An 18529-nucleotide genomic window follows, 5' to 3' on the forward strand; every position below is an offset into this window, starting at 1 on the left:
CTCAAGCTTAACTGGCAGTGCAGTAACCCCAGAATCGAGATTGTGATGTTCCCCAGGTGGCTATGAGGTACCTACACTAAGCCTGGCAAGGAGCTCATCTCTACAAGGAGGTCACTGCTGCACACAGAAGCACTTCTTAGAGCAACACAACTCTGCTGGGCTGACAGAAACCCATGATATCCAAATAATGAGATTGGTAAAGCAATAATTGGGGCTGATTTATAAAGAATTTCATGTGAATGCAGGCACAGAAAGAGCTATTGCCATGCCACTACCATAGAGAGGTAAGGTATGGTTTGCCAAGAGGCATCCTAGGTTTCAATCTCCACTTTGCCACTGCCCTGCAGAAAATACGGGCACCTCTGGGCCTTCCCTTCCTCAGATGAAGCTATCTGACCAGACAGCTGTGGGCCCTGGACCACTCACAATTCCTATGGCTTTCTCACAGATGAAATTATTCTAATCATTCTTTCTAAATAGTCTGGCTAACGTCCTACACAGGAGATGTCTCTTCTGATGTGTGGTTTTGCATCTGAAGTGACTCCTGACAAAATATTTCATTTGAAGAGGGCTTCCTCTCACGTCCATCAGTCATTTTTCTGCATATGCTTTGGGCACTTCCCTTTCTAGGTTGGTTAGAAATATTCTGATACAATAGCTCAGGTGTCCAAAGCTGTCAAAATAAAACTCTGCACCTTGCTCATGACTGCTGAATGTAATTCTTACAGCTTGATAAGAGGGAATAAAGACTTCCCAATCCTCCACTGGCCATTTCCCCCTAGACATCCTGAGGTTATTTCAGATGTAATGTGTCCAACATGAATCTTCCCACCTCCTCTTTCTCTCTTGATGCCTTGGGTGCCCCTCTTATTGCTAAATGTTTCTCTTCTTCTCTGTCACTCAAGTGGATGCTCCAGAAGAAGGCTCTTTGCCATGACCCTGATGTCCCTCTCCCTGCTCTCTCTCTGTCTTAGTCACTGTCCTATTGCTGTGAAGAGACACCATGACCACGGCACCTCCTATAAGAGAAAGCACTTAACTGGGGCTTGCTTATAGTTCTGAGGTTTTGTTCATTATCGTCATCCTGGGGAGCATGGCAGCATGCAGGCAGGTGCTGGAGCAGTAGCTGAGAGCTTTATCATGGTCCATAGGCAGAGAGGCACTGGGCTTGGCATGGGCTTTTGAAGCCTCAAAGCCCACCCTCAGTGACACACTTTATCCAAGAAGGTCACACCTCTTAATCTTTCTAATTCTTTCTAGTAGTGCCATTCCCTGGTGACTAAGTATTCAAATATGTGAGTCTATGGTGACTTATTCACAACACCAAACCCTCTGAAGCCATGCTTTCACACAGAGAGGTTCAGGTCTTACCTCTGAACACATTCAGAAGCAGCTATTTCTCTGATCTTGTCCTTGCTGCCCCTTCCAGTTCATCTACATGGTGCAGCACAAAGCCCATCCTGGTCTTGCCTATGTCTTTATGTCTGTGTTCTCCTTACCCAGATTGCCCTCATCACTGGTCTCTTCAGTGTTCCTGGAGTCCAAGGTGTAGAGCTTAGTTGTCCCCATCTCTGCAATGTCTACCTCTCTAAGCCCTCTAAGAACTGGATCTTCTGCCTTTCTGTCCCAGAGCGGTTTGAACATCCCTCCATAGCTGCACTTATCATACAACGGGCAGGCTACCTCTTCCTCCAGAGTCCCTTGAAGGAAGAGACGCCACTTAACCTTCCCAGTGACATTTAGTGGCTACATGGCGTAGTGGGCGCTCAATAATGAACGCTCATACTCATTCCCTGTGTTGCTAGAAACGCAGTAAGTTGGGGTCATGCAAATATGCAACAATAATCAAGAGAAAGGCCAAGATTGGCATGGGTATTGGGGGGCTGCACGTCCAGGGGCAAAACATGGTAGCAGGACAAGAGATATGTGAAAATAGGAGCTCAGTTAGTCATGGTGATTCATTCCCCCTCCCTCTCTCCTATCTCTTTTTCTTCTCTGTCTATGACAAGTATTTTCAGTGGATTTCTCAGGACCTGATTTTCTCATATTTATGCTAGTTGGTCAATCATTCTCTGCTCTTTTATGCAGACATTTTTTCCTTTTTGCCTCTCCTTTGCTCAATGCGCCTTTACATAAAAACGTTCATTCATATTTATTCACTGCCTTTATGCATCTTCATTTTAAAGGCATATGACTAAGAGGAGCATTTTAAACATCCTTCTTCCAAGCCAGCTGCTTTCTATTGAATTTTTGTGGATTGATTCCATTGGCTCCCAGCAGGTCATGGCCTTGAAGTGACAGATGGTCTGTGTTCTTGGGTCTTGTATGACTTCTGGCATTATTATTCCCTCTAGGACTCAGGGGAGGGAGCAGGGTGTTGGTGAATGCATCCAGAGGCCTTTTTCTGCCATCTTGCAGATAAGAATACAGATGTGTGAGCTAGGAAGTAACTTGATTTCTCAGCTCAGTGGAACAAGGCTGGGAAAGGAATACAAAAGGATCTCCTGGACAGGGTAGAAGAGCCCTCAGGAAGCTTTCAGCCATGACAACGGTTCATGAGGGAGGCTGGGGGCTGCCTTTCAGTGACGGCAGGCTTTTGGAGGCCAGAATGGATCATTGTAAGCAGTCACGTGAAATATGTAATTCCAGAAATGTGATCCAACTGACTTCCTGTAGTGCTCTGAAGTAATTCCCACAGGGGAGCTGGAGGACCCTTCTGTTTTCCACTTTTGATTCCGTGTTAGGTTAAATTTTGAGAGATATATTTAATTGATCCAGTCTTTTCAATCAAAGAAATTGATACAGTAACAGGTCAGATGGTGGTGTAGCAGGGAAAGTAATTAAAAAGTCTAATTTTTCTTTTCAAAAGCACCAGTCCCTAAATTAGAATGTACCCTCTGGTCCCGAAAGAAGACAAAGTTTCAATAGAACTTTTATTCAAAGCCCAACAATGTCTTCTGCAAACTCAGGTGTCAGGAGGAATATTTCATTTAGTGAGAATCAAAGTTGTAGATTTGGGGTAGTGGAGGATGGATGTTAGCTTGAACTTCATTTTTAGGGATGTCATAACAAACCCCAAATAATTGGACTCCTTAAAGTAAGAAAATGTTGATCTTGGTCTGGACTTCCTCCTGCGGACCCTCTCTTGGATCTCCTAGCCTGGGCACTGCAGTCAGGTCCACTTGCCCCTGGAGGACCAAGCGACTAGGAGCCTGCTGAGAGAGCCGGTCTATTCCTACCCCCTCTCAGGGCAGAGGGCAGAGGGCAGAGGTGAGCTCCTGGCCTCCATCTTTGTCCTGACTCCTTCCTGCTCTTCCTCTCTTGGATCTCTTGGCCTGGAAACAGCAGCCAGGTCAACTACCCCTGGAGGACTAAGCAACCAGGAGCCTGGTGAGAGAGCCAGTCTACTCCTGCCCCCACTCAGGGCAGAGGGTACAGGATAGAGAGCAGAGGCCAGAGAGTATTGGATTTACTTGCACCCACCAAAAGGAAACCCAGGTCCTCTACCCACCAAGAGAGGAAGAGGCTTTTCCTGCACCTATTAGAAGAAGGGATGGGAAAGAGACCATATAAAAGCACACTCAGCAGCAGAAAAACAAATATGACGCCATAAGAGTCTAGAAACGCCACACCAGGAAGACCTGAATACCCCAATGCAGATGAAGCAGAAGAGAATGACCTTAATAACAATTATATGAAAATGATAGAGGCCCTCAAAGAGGATATGAAAAAATCCCCTTAAGAAATGGAAGGAAAGGCCGGGCGTTGGTGGCGCACGCCTTTCATCCCAGCACTCGGGAGGCAGAGGCAGGCAGATCTCTGTGAGTTCAAGGCCAGCCTGGTCTACCGAGCTACTTACAGGACAGCCTCCAAAACAATACAGAGAAACCCTGTCTCAAAAACCAAAAAAAAAAAAAAAAAAAGAAAAGAAAAGAAATGGAAGGAAAAACCAAACCAAAAAAAATTGCAAGAAATGCAAGAAAAAAAAACAAAAAAATCCAAAAATGCAAGTAAGGGAGGAAAAGACAAAACAAAAAATGCAAGAAACAGTGCAAGGGTTGAAAGCTGAAATAGAGACAATAAAAAAAAACAGTCTGAAGGAAGGCTGAAAAATGAAAAGCTGGGCAAACAAGTCAGGTACTACAGATGCAAGCATAACCAACAGAATACAAGAGATGGAAGACAGACTCTCAGGTGCTGAAGATACACTAGGAGAAATAGATTCGTTGACCAAAGAAAAATCTTAAGTCTAACAAATTCCTAACACAAAATATCGAGGAAATATGGGACACCATGAAAAGACCAAACCTAAGAATAATAGGTATAGAAGTGAAGAAAACCACCTCAAAGGGACAGAAAACATATTCAACAAAATCATAGGAGAAAACTTTCCCAACCTAAAGAAAGACATGCCAATGAAGTTACAATAAGCTTACAGAACACCAAATAGAGTGGACCACAAAAAGTCTCCTCACACATAATAATCAAGACACCAATCATACAGAGTAAAGACAGAATATTAAGAGCAACTAAGGAAATAGGTCAAGTAACATATAAAGGCAAACTTACCAGAATTATACCTGACTTTCCATGGAAACTCTGAAAGCCAGAAGGTCCTGGATAGATAGTCTATGAATACTAAAAGACCATGGATTCCAACCCAGACTACTATAACTAGCAAAGCTTTCAATCAATATAGATGGAGAAAACACGATATTCCCTAACAAAACCAGATTTAAATAATACATATCCACTAACCCAGCCCTACAGAAAGTTCTGGAAGAAAAACTCCAACCCAAGGAAGTTAACTACAACCAGAAAAACATAGGCAATAGATAATCCCACTTTACCAACAGCCAGAAGAGAAGAGGGGTGGAAATCCATATACAATTCCACCACCAACAACCATTCCAAAATAAACAAGAATGAGCAATCAATGGTCATTAATATCCCTCAATATTAATGGTCTTAACTCACCCATAAAAAGACACAGGCTAACAGAATGAGTTCAAAGACAGAATCCATCCTTTTGCTGCATACAAGAAACACACCTCAGCTTCAAAGACAGAAGTTACATTAGAGTTAAGGGTTGGGAAAAGATTTTCCAATCAAATGGACCCAAGAAACAAGTAGGGGTAGCAATCCTAATATCTAACAAACTCAACTTTAAACTGAAATCAATCAAAAGAGATGAAGGAGCTCATTTCACACTCATCACAAGAGAAATTCACCAAGATGAAGTCTCAATTCTGAACATCTATGCCCCAAATAAAAAGGCATCCGCTTTCATAACGAAACATTACTAAAATTCAAACCACACATAAAACCTCACACACTCTCACCACTAGACAGGACTACCAGATAGAAACTTAACAAAGAAGCAAAAGAACTAATTATGGATTTTAGACATGAGTCAGGGGAATGCCAGCATGCAATCTCATTGCCAGAGAGTCTGGGAAACAGAACCTTCATCCAGCAACTGATGAAAGCAGAGGCAGATACCCACAGATAAACACTGAACTGAACTCCAGTGTCAGAAAGGGAGAACTGATGGGCAAAGGAGTTAAACTTGGCTGGTTTAACCCACAGAAACAGTTGACCTGAACAAGGGGGAGCACTTGGACCCCAGATTGATGACTGTGTGGAAATCATGGGACTGACCCAGACCGCCTGAAGGTGGGTGTCAGTGAGGAGGCTTAGGTAATCAATGGGGCCTTGGGTAATATTTATCCCTGGCATACAAATAGACTTTGAATGCCCATGCCACAATGAGGGATGATCTCTCAGCCTAGACTCTTGAAGGAGGGCTTAGACCTTGAAGGATATCATGACAGACTCTGGAGATCCACCATGGAGGGCCTCATTCTTCCTGGGGAACAGAGTGGAGATTGGGTGGGGAACTGGGGGGCCTGGTGGGGAGGGATGGGGAGGAGGGGAGGAAGAAGGAGCTGGGATTAACATGTGAAACAAACTTGTTTCTAACTTAAATTTTAAAAAAGAAAAAAAGAAGTTATGGCCCAATTGGGTTTAACAGACATCTATAGAACATTCCATCCAAACACAATAGAATATATGTACATCTCAGCAGCACCACATGGGACCTTCTCTAAAATCGACCACATACTTGGCAACATAGCAAACCTCAACAGGTACAAAAAACTTGGAATAACTTCATGTATCTTATCAGACCACCATGCTTTAAAGTCAGAATTCAACAACACAAATTGCAGAAAACCTACAAACTCATGGAAATTGAATAATGCACAATTGCACCACTCCTGGGACAAAGAAGAAATAAAACAAGAAATTAAAGACTTCCTAGGATTCAATGAGAATGAAGACATAACATACCCAAACTTCTGAAACACTTTACAAGCAGTGCTAAGAGGAAAGTTCATAGCACTGAGTGCCCACATGAGGAAACTGGAGAATAGTCACACTAGAGAATTAACAGCACAACTGAAAACTCTAGAACAAAAAGAAGCAAACTCACCCTGGAGGAGTAGATGCCAGGAAATTACCAAATTGAGGGCATAATAAATGAAGTAGAAACTAGGAAAACAATACAAAGAATCAATGTAACAAAGAGTTGGTTCTTTGAGAAAATCAATAAGATAGAGAAACCTTTATCCAAACTTCCCAAACAGCAGAGTGTGAACATGTAAATTAGCAAAATCAGAAATGAAAAGGGGGACATAACAACAGACACTGAGGAAATCCAGAGAATCATCAGGTCATACTTTGAAAACCTGTACTCTACAAAATTCAAAAAATTAAAGGAAATGAACAATTTTCTGGATACATATCACTTGCCAAAATTAAATCAAGAACAGATAAGCAATTTAAATAGACCTATAACACTAAGGAAATAGAAACAGTCATCAAAAATCTCCCAACCAAAAAAAAGCCCAGGTCCAGATGACCTCAGTGTAGAATTCTACCAGAAATTCAAAGAAAATCTTATACCAATTCTCCTTAAAGTATTCCATGTAATAGAAGCAGAAAGGTCTTTGCCAAACTCTTTTTATAAGGCTTCAATAACCTTGATCCCCAAACCACACAAAGATACAACTAAGAAAGAGAACTTTAGACCAATATCCCTCATGAACATTGATGCAAAAATACTCAATAAAATACTGGCAAATCGTAACCAAGAACACATCAGAAAAATCATCCACCATGATCAAGTAAGTTTCATCTCATGGAGGCAGGGATGTTTCAACATAAGAAAATTCATCAATGTAATCCACCATATAAACAAGCTGAGAAACAAAAATTACATGATCATCTCACTAGATGCTGAAAAAGCCTTTGACAAAATCCAACACCCCTTCATGATAAAGGTCTTGGAGAGATCTGGGATAACAGGAGTATACCTAAACATAATAAAAGTTATATACAGCAAACCAACAGCCAACATCAAACTAAATGGAGAGAAACTCAAGGCAATTCCTCTAAAATCAGGAACAAGGCAAGGCTGTCCACTTTCTCTATACCTCTTCAATATTGTACTTGAAGCTCTAGCCAGAGCAATAAGACAACAGAAGGCAATCAAGGGGATACAAATTGGAAAGGAAGAGGTCAAAATTTCACTATTTGCAGATGATATGATAGTTTACATAAGTGACCAAAAACTCTACCAGGGTACTCCTACAACTGATAAATATCTTCAGCAAAGTGGCAGAATACAAGATCAACTCAAGAAAATCAGTAGCCCTATTATACACAGACAATAAAAGGGCTGAGAAAGAAATCAGAAAAACATTACCATTTACAATAGCCACAAACAACATAAAATACATTGGGGTAATGCTAACCAAACAAGTGAAAGACCTGTATTGAAAGAATTTTGAGTCTTTAAAGAAAGAAATTAAAGAAGACACCAGAAAATGGAAAGATCTCCCATACTCTTGGATAGGTAGGATCAACATGGTAAAAATGGCAATCTTGCCAAAAGCAATCTACAGATTCAGTGCAATCCCGATTAAAATTCACAGACTTTGAAAGAACAATTCTAAACTTTATATGGAAAAACAAAAGACCCAGGATAGCCAAAATAACCCTGTTCAACAAAGCAACGGTACGGAGGCATCACCCTCCCTGACTTATAGCTCTATTATAGAGCTATAGTCCTGAAAACAGCTCGGTTTTGACACAAAAATAGACAGCTAGACCAAAGCAATCAAATCAAAAACCCTTTAATTAACCCACACATGAATGAACACTTGGTTTTTGACGAAGAAGCTAAAATTATACAATGGAAAAAAGAAAGCATCTCCAACAAATGGTGCTGGCATAACTGGGTATTGGCATGCAGAAGACTGCAGAGAGATCCATGTCTATCACCATGCACAAAACTTAAGTCCAAATGGATCAAAGACCTCAACATAAATCCAGTCACACTGAACCTCTTAGAAGAGAAAGTGGAGGGGGGTACCCTTGAATGAATTGGTACAGGAGACTGATTCCTGAACATAACACCAGTGGCACAGACATTGAGATCAACAATTAATAAATGTGACCTCCTGAAACCGAGAAGGCAAAGGACACAGTCAACAAGACAAAAAGGCAGCCCACAGAATGGGAAAAGATATTCATTAACCCCACATCTGACAGAGGGATGATCTCCAAAATTTACAAAGAACTCAAGAAGCAAATCTCCAAAACACCAAAGGATCCAATTAAAAAGTGGGCTACAAAACTAAATAGAGAATTCTCAACAGAGGAGTCTAAAATGGCTGAGAGGCACTTGAGCAAGTGCTCAACATCCCTAACCATCCAGGAAATGCAAATCAAAACAACTCTTAGATATCATATTACTCCTTTCAGAATGGCTAAAATCAAAAACACCAATGACATTTTATGCTGGAGAGGTTGTGGTGAAAGGGGAACACTCCTCCATTGCTGGTGGGAGTGCCAAGTCGCACAGCCACTTTGGAAATCAGTATGGAGATTCCTCAGGAAAACGGGAATCAGTCTACCACAAGACCCAGCAACTCCACTCTTAGGCATATATCCAAAAGATGCACATTTATACAACAAGGACATCACGTCTGTTCCACTATGTTTATAGCAGCACTATTTTTTAATAGACAGAACCTGGAAGCAACCTAGATGCCCCTCAACTGAACAGTGGATAGAGAAAATGTGGTACATTTACACAATGGAGTACTACTCAGCAGAAAAAAAAAAACAACAATGGAATCTTGAAATTTGCAGGCAAATGGACAGCACTAGAAGAAATCATCCTGAGTGAGGTAACCCAGTCACAAAAAGACAAACATGGTATGTACTCACTCATTTATGGATTTTAGAGTTGCATCAGTGGAATGTCAGCCTACAACCCTACTGCCAGAGAAACTAGAATACAGGAAGGACCCTAAGAGAGATAAGCACGGTAACCCAGAGAAGTTGCAATGAGGCAAGATTTCCTGAGCAGATTGGGAGTATGGGGGGAGGGGAGAGGGAGCCAGGAAAAAGAGAGGGGGTAAATAGGAGGGGAGAGGAGGACATGGGGGAGCAGGAAGTTTGAATTGGGGGAAGAATAGAGGAGAGCAGAAAGAGAGATACCATAATAGAGTCATTTTAGGTTTGAGAAGAGATCTGGCACTAGTGAGATTTCCAGAGATCTAGAAGGATGACACCAACTGGCAAACTAAGCAATAGTGAAGAAACTACCTTAAATGCCCCTCCCTGATAATAAGTTTGACACTACCTTATATGCCATCCTAGAACCTCCATTGTGACAGATGGAAGCATAGGCAGACACCCACAGCTAAACACTGAACTGAACTCCTGGAAGCCAGTGACAGAGAGGGAGGAGTGATGAGCAAAGGGGTCAAGAATGGACTGGTGAAACCCAGAGAAACAGCTGACCTGAACAAGGGGGAGATGGCTGAGAGGCCAGAATGGTACTGATCCAGACCCCCTGAATGTGGGTGTCAGTGAGAAGGCCTAGGCAACCTAGGGGGCTTTGGGTAGTAGATCATTATTTATCCCTGGCATACAAATGGACTTTGCATGCCCATCCCACAATGAGGGATGCTTTCTCAACCTGGACACTTGGGGGAGGGCCTAAGCCCTGCCCTGAAAGAAATGACAGACTCTGTGGATCCTCCATGGAGAGCCTCACCCTCCCTGAGCAAAGCAGTGTGGATTGGGGGGGGCAGGGGAGAAGGGGAGAGAGAGGAAACTGGTATTGACATGTGAAGCAAGCATGTTTCTAATTTAAATAAAAATAACAAACGTAAAAAAATGTTATTCTGCCATGTTTCTGGGGTAAGAAATTTGAAATCAAGCATTTGTCGAAGCCATGTTACCTCTAAAACTCTGGAAGAAACTCCAATTCACACCTTTTTTTTTTTTTTTTTAGTTTGTAATCCTGCCAGTATCCTTGGCATTCTTTAGAATACAAAGCATGGACCCAGTCTCTGAATTCTTAGCCAAAGGATGTTTGCCTAGTGGATACCTATGTCTGTGATTTCTCTTCTTATAAGCCCAGAAGTCATATGGTGTCTGGACCCAATGAATCCCTGTGTCATCATTTTAAAAGATACTGTGCAACCCATAAGGACCACAGTCTAAAATGGAAAATTGCATGAGTATATAAGAGTGTTTACAGTGCCAAGTGGCCCAACCTACATGCTTCTTGGAAGGTTAGTGCCTAGCCTGCCAGGATTGGTCTCAACACAGAGACATCAAATGCTTGATAGTCAAGAATTTAGACATCAGCCTGATCATACAGCTCCAAGGCTAGGTAACTCAGGAAGAGTGAATGTTCCCTATGGTTCATCTTTGAAATAACTTTGTGATATGACAGAACACCCAGCATGGGGTGAGAGAATCTGAGGATTTTTAGTTCACCCGTTCTGTGGCTTAAAAGCCCTAATAATGAACTCCTTTCACCTTCCATTGACATTCATGTAAACATGGAATATAAAATAATTTCCTCCGACTACAATTTCATAATGCCACTTAAATGAGAAAAATGCATGGGAGATGGTTTCGTAAAGTACCACGGTTTAAAAAAGCAAACAAATGAAAGCATCCTTTGTCTTGGTCACCTGGGGAAGAAACCATGGTTATTCTGTTTAAAATATTGATCCAGGTGCTAGGGGTGTATCTCAGTGAGTAGGGTGTTTGCTCTGCAAGTATGAGAACCTGAGTGAAATGCCCGCATGAAAGCTCATTCATAGAATCCCAATGCTGGGGAGGTGGTGACAGAAGGGTTACTGGGACCCAGTGGCCAACCAGTCTAGTCTAACTGATGAGATCCAAACCAATGAGAGAGCCTATTTCAAAAGAGGTAGAGAGTACCCAAGGTTGTCCTCTGACATTCACACACATGCACTTATACACACACAAACACACCAGTGCACAGACATGCATAAAAAATAATAATAAAATACTGATCTGATTCCTCATCTCCAGAGTGGGAAAACATGAGAACTAAAGTTAGGGAGAACACCATCTGTCTCTGTGGCTCTATTACCCAAGGTAATCAGACTCCCTTTCACAACCCCAGCAACTGTATTCTTGAAGCATCCCATGGGATCTGATGGAGGACATTTGTATATGAGTGCCTACTCAGAGCCTAATCCTTCAGCCAAGCACATAACCAAGTCCACAGGCGTAAGAGCCAATGATAAAAGGAAATTTGGTGAGGAAAATCTGTCTTCATATGTTCTCCCTGTTTCAAAGCCTTGGGAGAGGAATGCGCAGCTCTCAGCTCCCCGTGATGAAATTAGCAGGCTATCGTCATTCAAGACAGAGGCCAGAGACAGCTGGAATGTGATACTGAATGCCACTGAAGAGAATATATTTTATACAACACAAAAGACCCCGACGTAAATTAGAAGAAATATTGGGAGCCTTCAAAAAGGTAGGTCAAACTTTTTCCTCAAGCAGATAATTACAGGCTGGGGGTGAGTAAATCTTATTAGCCTCTTTCTACCTTGTCTCTTCTCATAAAACACTAGCAAGAAGAAAGCCACTCTCCATTCAGGGTGGACAGCTAACCTGAGAGAGGACTGGCTTGTCGCTGCCAATCACGTTACCCATGGGTGGCTTGTCGATGCTGCTCTCACTGTCCCCACCTGCCCACCAGGATGTAGCTTAAGCCAGTCAACCAAATGTGAAGTTCCACGCTACACTGGCCACGACTCCATGTTGTCCCCCCAATCCAAAGAACGATCCCTTCAGGCAGCAATTTTCCAGTCAAATTTCTCTGCCCATGTTTGAGGACTGAAAATTAATGAAGTTGTTAACATTTCTCAAAATGTCTTCCCTGGCAGATGAAAGGTATGGATTTATCACCCATGAGCCTGCTGGCCTTTTTGATTCATAGACATGTAGGCTGAGTCCCCACAAAATACCCTTAGGAGATAGGAGTCTGGCCCTAATTCTACTACTAGATTTCTCTGTGTCAGGTCTCAGGGTGAATCCTCGGTGTCACTCACTGGCCATGGGAGGGATGAGCTGCCTGCAGAATTATTTATCTGGCCTATGAACTCTGAGAGGCCAGGACCCCATCTAACTGATTTTTGCATTTGCATCAGCTCCAGCATCTAGCATTAGGCTAGCCACACAGATGCGGGCATGGAAGTGCTGGTGCTGATAGTGATTTTGCAGTTTCCATGAGTTCAGCAGAAATAATACGGCAAAAAGAAAGGATTGGGAAGCATTACTATACTTTATCAAGGAGCCGTCAACCCTTCTGTCGTGAACCAACACTAATGGTGGTGCTGATGTTGACGCTTTGGTCCAGCAGATGGACACTAACTGACCAGTGGTATGAGTCTGCTTAACAAAGAAAGGAAATCCTGAGGTTCTAGACCACAAGGATGGTTTGAAAGGGATCCTAAGAAACATCTTGACCTACTTTTCGCCCCAGTTATCCCAGTCTCCCAATTTACTGGTAAGGAAGGTGGGGCTCAGAGAGAGGAAGTGGGTTTACCAAGTACAAGTGATAGGTAATTGGGTCCTCATAAACTTCCATGGTTTTCTCCCTTTGATCTGCAACCTCTGTCAATGGCCTCCATAGGGAACCAATAGCTGCAGTCTGTGACATGCAGGAGTTAGACTTTTAGACATTCTAAACTTTACAAAAGTTGTCCTACCCCTAAGAGAGACATACATGGAGCCATGAGGAGAAAGGGATAAGATCTCCTGAGCAAATTGGGAGCATGGGAGGAGGGGGATGGAGATAGGAGAAAGAGGAGGGGAGGAGAACATGAGAGATCAGGAAGGTCAAGTTGGGGGAAGAACAGAGAAGGAGAGCAAGGAAAGAGATATCCTAATAGAGGGAGCCATTATGGGCTTAACGAGAAATCTGACACTGGGAAAGTCTCCAGGAATCCTCAAGGACAACCCCAGCTAAGAATCCAAGCGATAGTGGCTATCTTAAATGCCCTTCCCCTATATGAGATTGATGACTACCTTAGCTAAACACTGAGCTGAACTCCAGAATCCAGTTGTAGAGAGGAAGGGGTGAAGACCATGCTGGGGAAACCCACAGAAACAGCTGACCTGAGCAAGCTCATGGACTCCAGTCTGACAGCTGGAGAACCAGCATAGGACAGAACCAGGCCCCCTGAATGTGGGTGTTAGTTGGGGGGGCTTGGGCAGTCTATGTGGCCTCTGGCAGTGGAACCAGTGTTTATCCCTAGTGCACAAATGGGCTTTGGGAACTCATTCTCTATGGAGGGACACTCTCTCAGCCTAGATACATGGGGGAGGGCCTAGGTCCTGCCCCAAATGAAGTGACAGATTCTGATGATCCACCATGGGTGGCCTTACGCTCCCCTGAGGAGTGGATGGGGGGTGGGATGGGGGATGGAGGAGGGTGAAGGGGAGGAAGACAGGAGAGAGAGGGAACTGGGATTAGTATGTAAAATAAGATTGTTTTCAATTTAAATAAATATTAATTAAAAATAAAAGTTGTCCTGTTCTCTGAGCAAGAACTCCAAGTGTTGTCTGAAGACCAGTTATACTGCATATCAGATGACAAAACATCAAGCACACAAAAGACCAGCTTTCAGTTATTTATAGGTTCTTGGTCTTATCATAAGATGTCATTCATGTGTCTGCTTTAATTAAGATCAAGAAGCAACTCTTATGTGGAACCTCCTAAAGAACCACCAAGCCTTCCCTCCCTCTAGGGATACTTAGGGGTGGCAAGCAACATCTCAGCTCAGAGTAGAATTCTAAGCTGCCCAAGGGGTTCATATGCATTTCTTTCTTTCAATTTGAAATGAAAGGTGCCGTTAATACAAGCCAAGACTAACTGTGTAACAGATGAGGGATGGCAGGCTTCCGATTGAAGCTTTTCTGCAGTGAGTGGAACATCTCTGTTAGGTGTACTTTAAATAGGTTAGGCCCAAGGGCAGAGACAAAGAAGCAGGCATAGGTAAATATGCCCAGAAGGGCATCTAGAACTCAGCGCTGTACTGGGTTCATAAATACTTAATTGAATTAGGTCTGATGAGAGAATTCTATATCAGGAAGCCTTCTGCATTCATTCATCATACATAAACCTTTAGCCGTGTCTTCCAGAGAAGAAGTAAAATGGGGGGTGTGCAAATACGGCATATATCTGTCTTTCAGAGGCTGCCACCAAAAGAGCTGAAGAAGTGAAGGTGCTCCCTGGGAAAGTCCCTCCTTTGCTCTAACCCTGATGTTCCAATGGCAGTGGCCCTGCTACTGTGAGCTTTCAGGCTGAGCACTGAGAATGAGTGAACACAACTTCCTGAGGGCTCATAGGGCAGCAGTCCACAGGTGGAGTCGGTGGCCTCTCGGGGGAAGCAGGACTATAAGCAAAGAATACCGGCTTTGTGACTAGTGGCCCCTCTATGGGATGCTGTTACGATTAGTCTCTGCATCCGCACAAACTGGAATTGGACCAGTTCTCTTGGCCTCTTGAGGCTGTTGCACAATCAGATGAGCAGAGATAACGTCAAACGATCTGTTTGAGAACAGAAGTTAGCCAAATATAATGGAGTCACCGAAGGGGCCTCTGTTAGACATGCGAAAGGCAAGATCTTTAAATCCAGAAAGCTATAGTCAAATGCAAATAAGTGTTATGTTGAAGGAATGGTGGAGTGATACCAGGGTTCTGTGTACCAGGAAGGCTTGGAGGATGGATGATGTGAGCCAGAAAGTCCTTGGCTTCCTCCAGGACTCACAGTGCAACACAAACATCTTAGCTGGAATGGTCTGGTGGTGTTCTTGAGCAACCTTGCTCAGCACAGTAGTATGTGTTTTGCTATAGGGGACTGAGGGACTCCTGGATCACTGGTGATCACAAGTGGAATCTCAGAGCTTCCTCAATTAAAAGGCAGTAAGTAATGGTGTGTCATTGATAATTGTTGAAAATACACTTACCATATCGGCTGCGGTGGGACAGGAAAGGGAAAGAGTCTTTCATTGTCCAGGTCAGATTCCATACAAAGTTGTCAGGAGGAGAAGGCATTACTGAGGGTGACTCCAAGGAATTATGACCTGGACACAAAAACAAAAGAGAGAACATTGACCTTTGTGCTTAGGATGGGTCTTCCCTATCATTCAATATCAGTCACAAAGGAAGTCCATTATAGGCTTTTATGATACTCAGTAGACAGATAAGCAAAAGAGGAGCAAGGTATGAACAGCCTGAGTTGACCACCGAGCTGTGATGTACATTTTCTGTCAAGGGGAGTCGTATCTGAGAAGTCTGACTACTGTGAGCAAGTCCGTGCCCAGGCTCTCTGGGAGATAAACTAGAAATCAGGCAGCTTAATGGCTCAGTCTAATAGCTCTGCCCAAAGTCTATTCTGCTGGTAAGAATTTGTGCAACTTTACAGAGAACTCCAATTCATCTCATTCAAATGATGCTTCTATCCCCACATTCAGCCTTGTAACTTCATCTGATGTTGTTTGCTTGGATTATTGCCTTATCAATGAGAGGGCTGAAATTGCACTCAGAAGTTACGAGTACTTGACAATTATGTTATTTTCAGGGAGGGGAAAAAAAGCTATGTTATGGGTTTCCCATATCCAAAAGGCCAGGCAGCCACTGAGGATGGATGTTTCTGATTTGCATGAGCAAAAACAAAAAAAAAAAAGGTTGAGAGAAAAGAGTAAAGTGGCATTAGCTCTTTATTTAACAGAACCTCAAGTGGGTTTTGTGGTAGAAAGTCATTACAATCTATCTACAAAGCGAATGAGCACACTCTACATGCTCACACACCATTCTTCCCTGAAAATCCCCAAATCCATCACTATTTGCTAATGTTTTATGGTAGGCAGAGCTCTTTTTTCTGTTAAAGAAGGAAGGGTTTGAGAATTAGCTGTTTAGTGGATAGATGTGTGGTGAGGCTGTGGTGGCGGCGGCCAGGAAGATGGGAGCCTGGGCTTCTGTAGTTTCCGTGGTGCAAAATCCTGCTCCATCCTTTAGTCCTGTTACAAGACAGTTACAGCACAGAGACTTCTTGAGCTAGGAATCATCCTCTCCATTTTCTTGGGAAAAACAACTAAGAATGAAAGGGGCAAGTGAGGGAATCCAGACCAGGGCAGACCAGGCTCTGCCCTGAGCTGGCTGACCTGCCATTTTAGCCCTATAAGGGTAAGACACCTGCAGTGCCTTGTGAAAGGGAGGAGTCAGCCACAGGAGGAGAAACCAAAGTCCTTCCCCAGCAGCTTAAGCACCTTCTGGAGCAGTAGCAATTCAGGACTACAGACTGTCTCCAAAGCAAGGCAACAGAAACAAAACCTCAGGCTGGGAAGATTGTTCAATCTGCAGATTGCTAGCCATAGGTGATGGCTTGGATGCAGAGTCCCTCCTCTTGCTGCCTTTTAGAATCGATCCCGTGTCACTCACTTTGAAAATCCCTGGCCTGGATGCCCGTAGCTGTCTGCTGCTGCATTCTCCATCCTCCCTCTAGGCACTTGGGTAAAGCTGACAACAGGGCCACATACTCCCGCAGCTCTTAACTGGTACCCTCTAAGACGAAACAATCCCTGTCCTCCCACAGAGCTGAAATAGGAGCACTGACTCTTTAGAGCCCAGGAAAGAGACCTTTACTTTGCTCTTACATCTGGTCTATAGAAATCAAAGTGAAGCTACCTCTTCCTGTAGCATTTGTGTGAAATGGCTCAGAGAAAGTGAACAGAAGTTATACAAGCAAGTTCTAGGGAGACTCTATCTCATCCACGCTCTTTTTCGAGACCGGGTTTCTCTGTGTAGCTTTGGAGCCTATCCTAGCACTCACTCCGTAGACCAGGCTGGCCTCAAACTCACATAGATCCACCTGCTTCTGCCTCCCAAGTGCTGGGGTTAAAAGTATGTGCCACCACCTCCCAGCAAGATAAGGTTTTGGTTTTTGGTTTTTGGTTTTATAGCTCAGGAGTAGGGGGTTTTCAAATGGGGGATTTGACAGGCAAATTGGGGTGGAGGAATTACAGGATTAGCATTACAACATTGTCATAACCTTTGAAACAAAGGCAGGGGTGCTGTTTCCTGGACCCATATGTAGCTGAAGTTACAGGTGGGGCATAGCCCAATACTTTTTAATCACAAACAGGAATGAAACTAGTTTGTCTAGTTGGGGAGATGCAAATTAAGCTCCTCGCTAAAACAGGAAGAGTCTTGGAGTCTGAGTCCAGGGAATGAAAAGTGGAAAGGAAAAGAGAGAGGAGGGTGGACAGGAGATGAGCTTCCAGGTGCCCAAGTGAGCTACTGATGGTCTAAGGGGGCAAATGGAAAGAAACACAACTGGACTGAGGGGTTACTGATTGAATACGTTAATAATTTCTTCCCTCAATAATGATTTCCTGAACCCTCTCTAGGTTCTTTAGGGAACTGAGATGGAGTAAAGACCCCAAGCTCCTCTCTCTTGACACTGCTTTCTGTCTCTGTCTGTTTCTCTCTCTGTCTCTGTCTATCTCTCTCTCTGTCTCTCTGTCTCTGCCTCTCTGTCTGTCTGTCTGTCTGTCTCTCTCTCTCTCTGCCTGTCTCTCTCTCTGTCTGTCTCTCTCTCCTTCCCTCCCTCCCTCCATGCCTCCCTCCCTCTCTCCGTCCTTCCCCACCCCTGCTCCACCCCCATGCTGTGATCAGCTTAGATTCAGGGTCCCCTGTGCCCACTCTCTTAATGAGCTTGCCCCCTGCTCCTTAGCAGTTGTCTTGAAGCAGTTGCATGTGGTACTGAGGAAGAAAAGAGGGACACACAATGACACTGGTAACGCACTTTCAGTGCATGCCAGGAATGCCCAGGACTGCTTGGAAACCCCACTATATTCCCCGACCAACACACTGATGGTCTGGCATAGCTGTTTCCAACTTTAGCTTTTCAGAACCCTTTTCCCTCCTCCCTTCAGCTAACAGCCTTGGTTTGTAGTTCACTAGGAAGCAGGAGTCTAAGTACTCATGACCAGGAGTCATGGGTATACTGCCATCACTCCTATTTGAAGGATCCACTGTTTATCCCTCTACCGTAGTATCATCCCTGTCTTGGGGTTGTTAACCTTATCCCTGAGAAGTCTGCTGTTGCAATGG

General features: G+C 43.6%; 1 protein-coding gene across 1 annotated transcript in view; it reads right to left on the minus strand.

Annotated features, from left to right (window-relative positions):
• Alk (ALK receptor tyrosine kinase) overlaps positions 1–18529 on the minus strand; it is a 718643-nt gene that overhangs the window by 494476 nt on the left and 205638 nt on the right. The window contains 1 exon segment of the mRNA XM_040730911.1: positions 15382–15498. Coding sequence (XP_040586845.1) covers positions 15382–15498 — 117 coding nt within the window.

The sequence above is a fragment of the Mesocricetus auratus genome, unplaced genomic scaffold, assembly GCF_017639785.1.
Source record: "Mesocricetus auratus isolate SY011 unplaced genomic scaffold, BCM_Maur_2.0 Super-Scaffold_100024, whole genome shotgun sequence".
Lineage (NCBI taxonomy): Eukaryota > Metazoa > Chordata > Mammalia > Rodentia > Cricetidae > Mesocricetus > Mesocricetus auratus.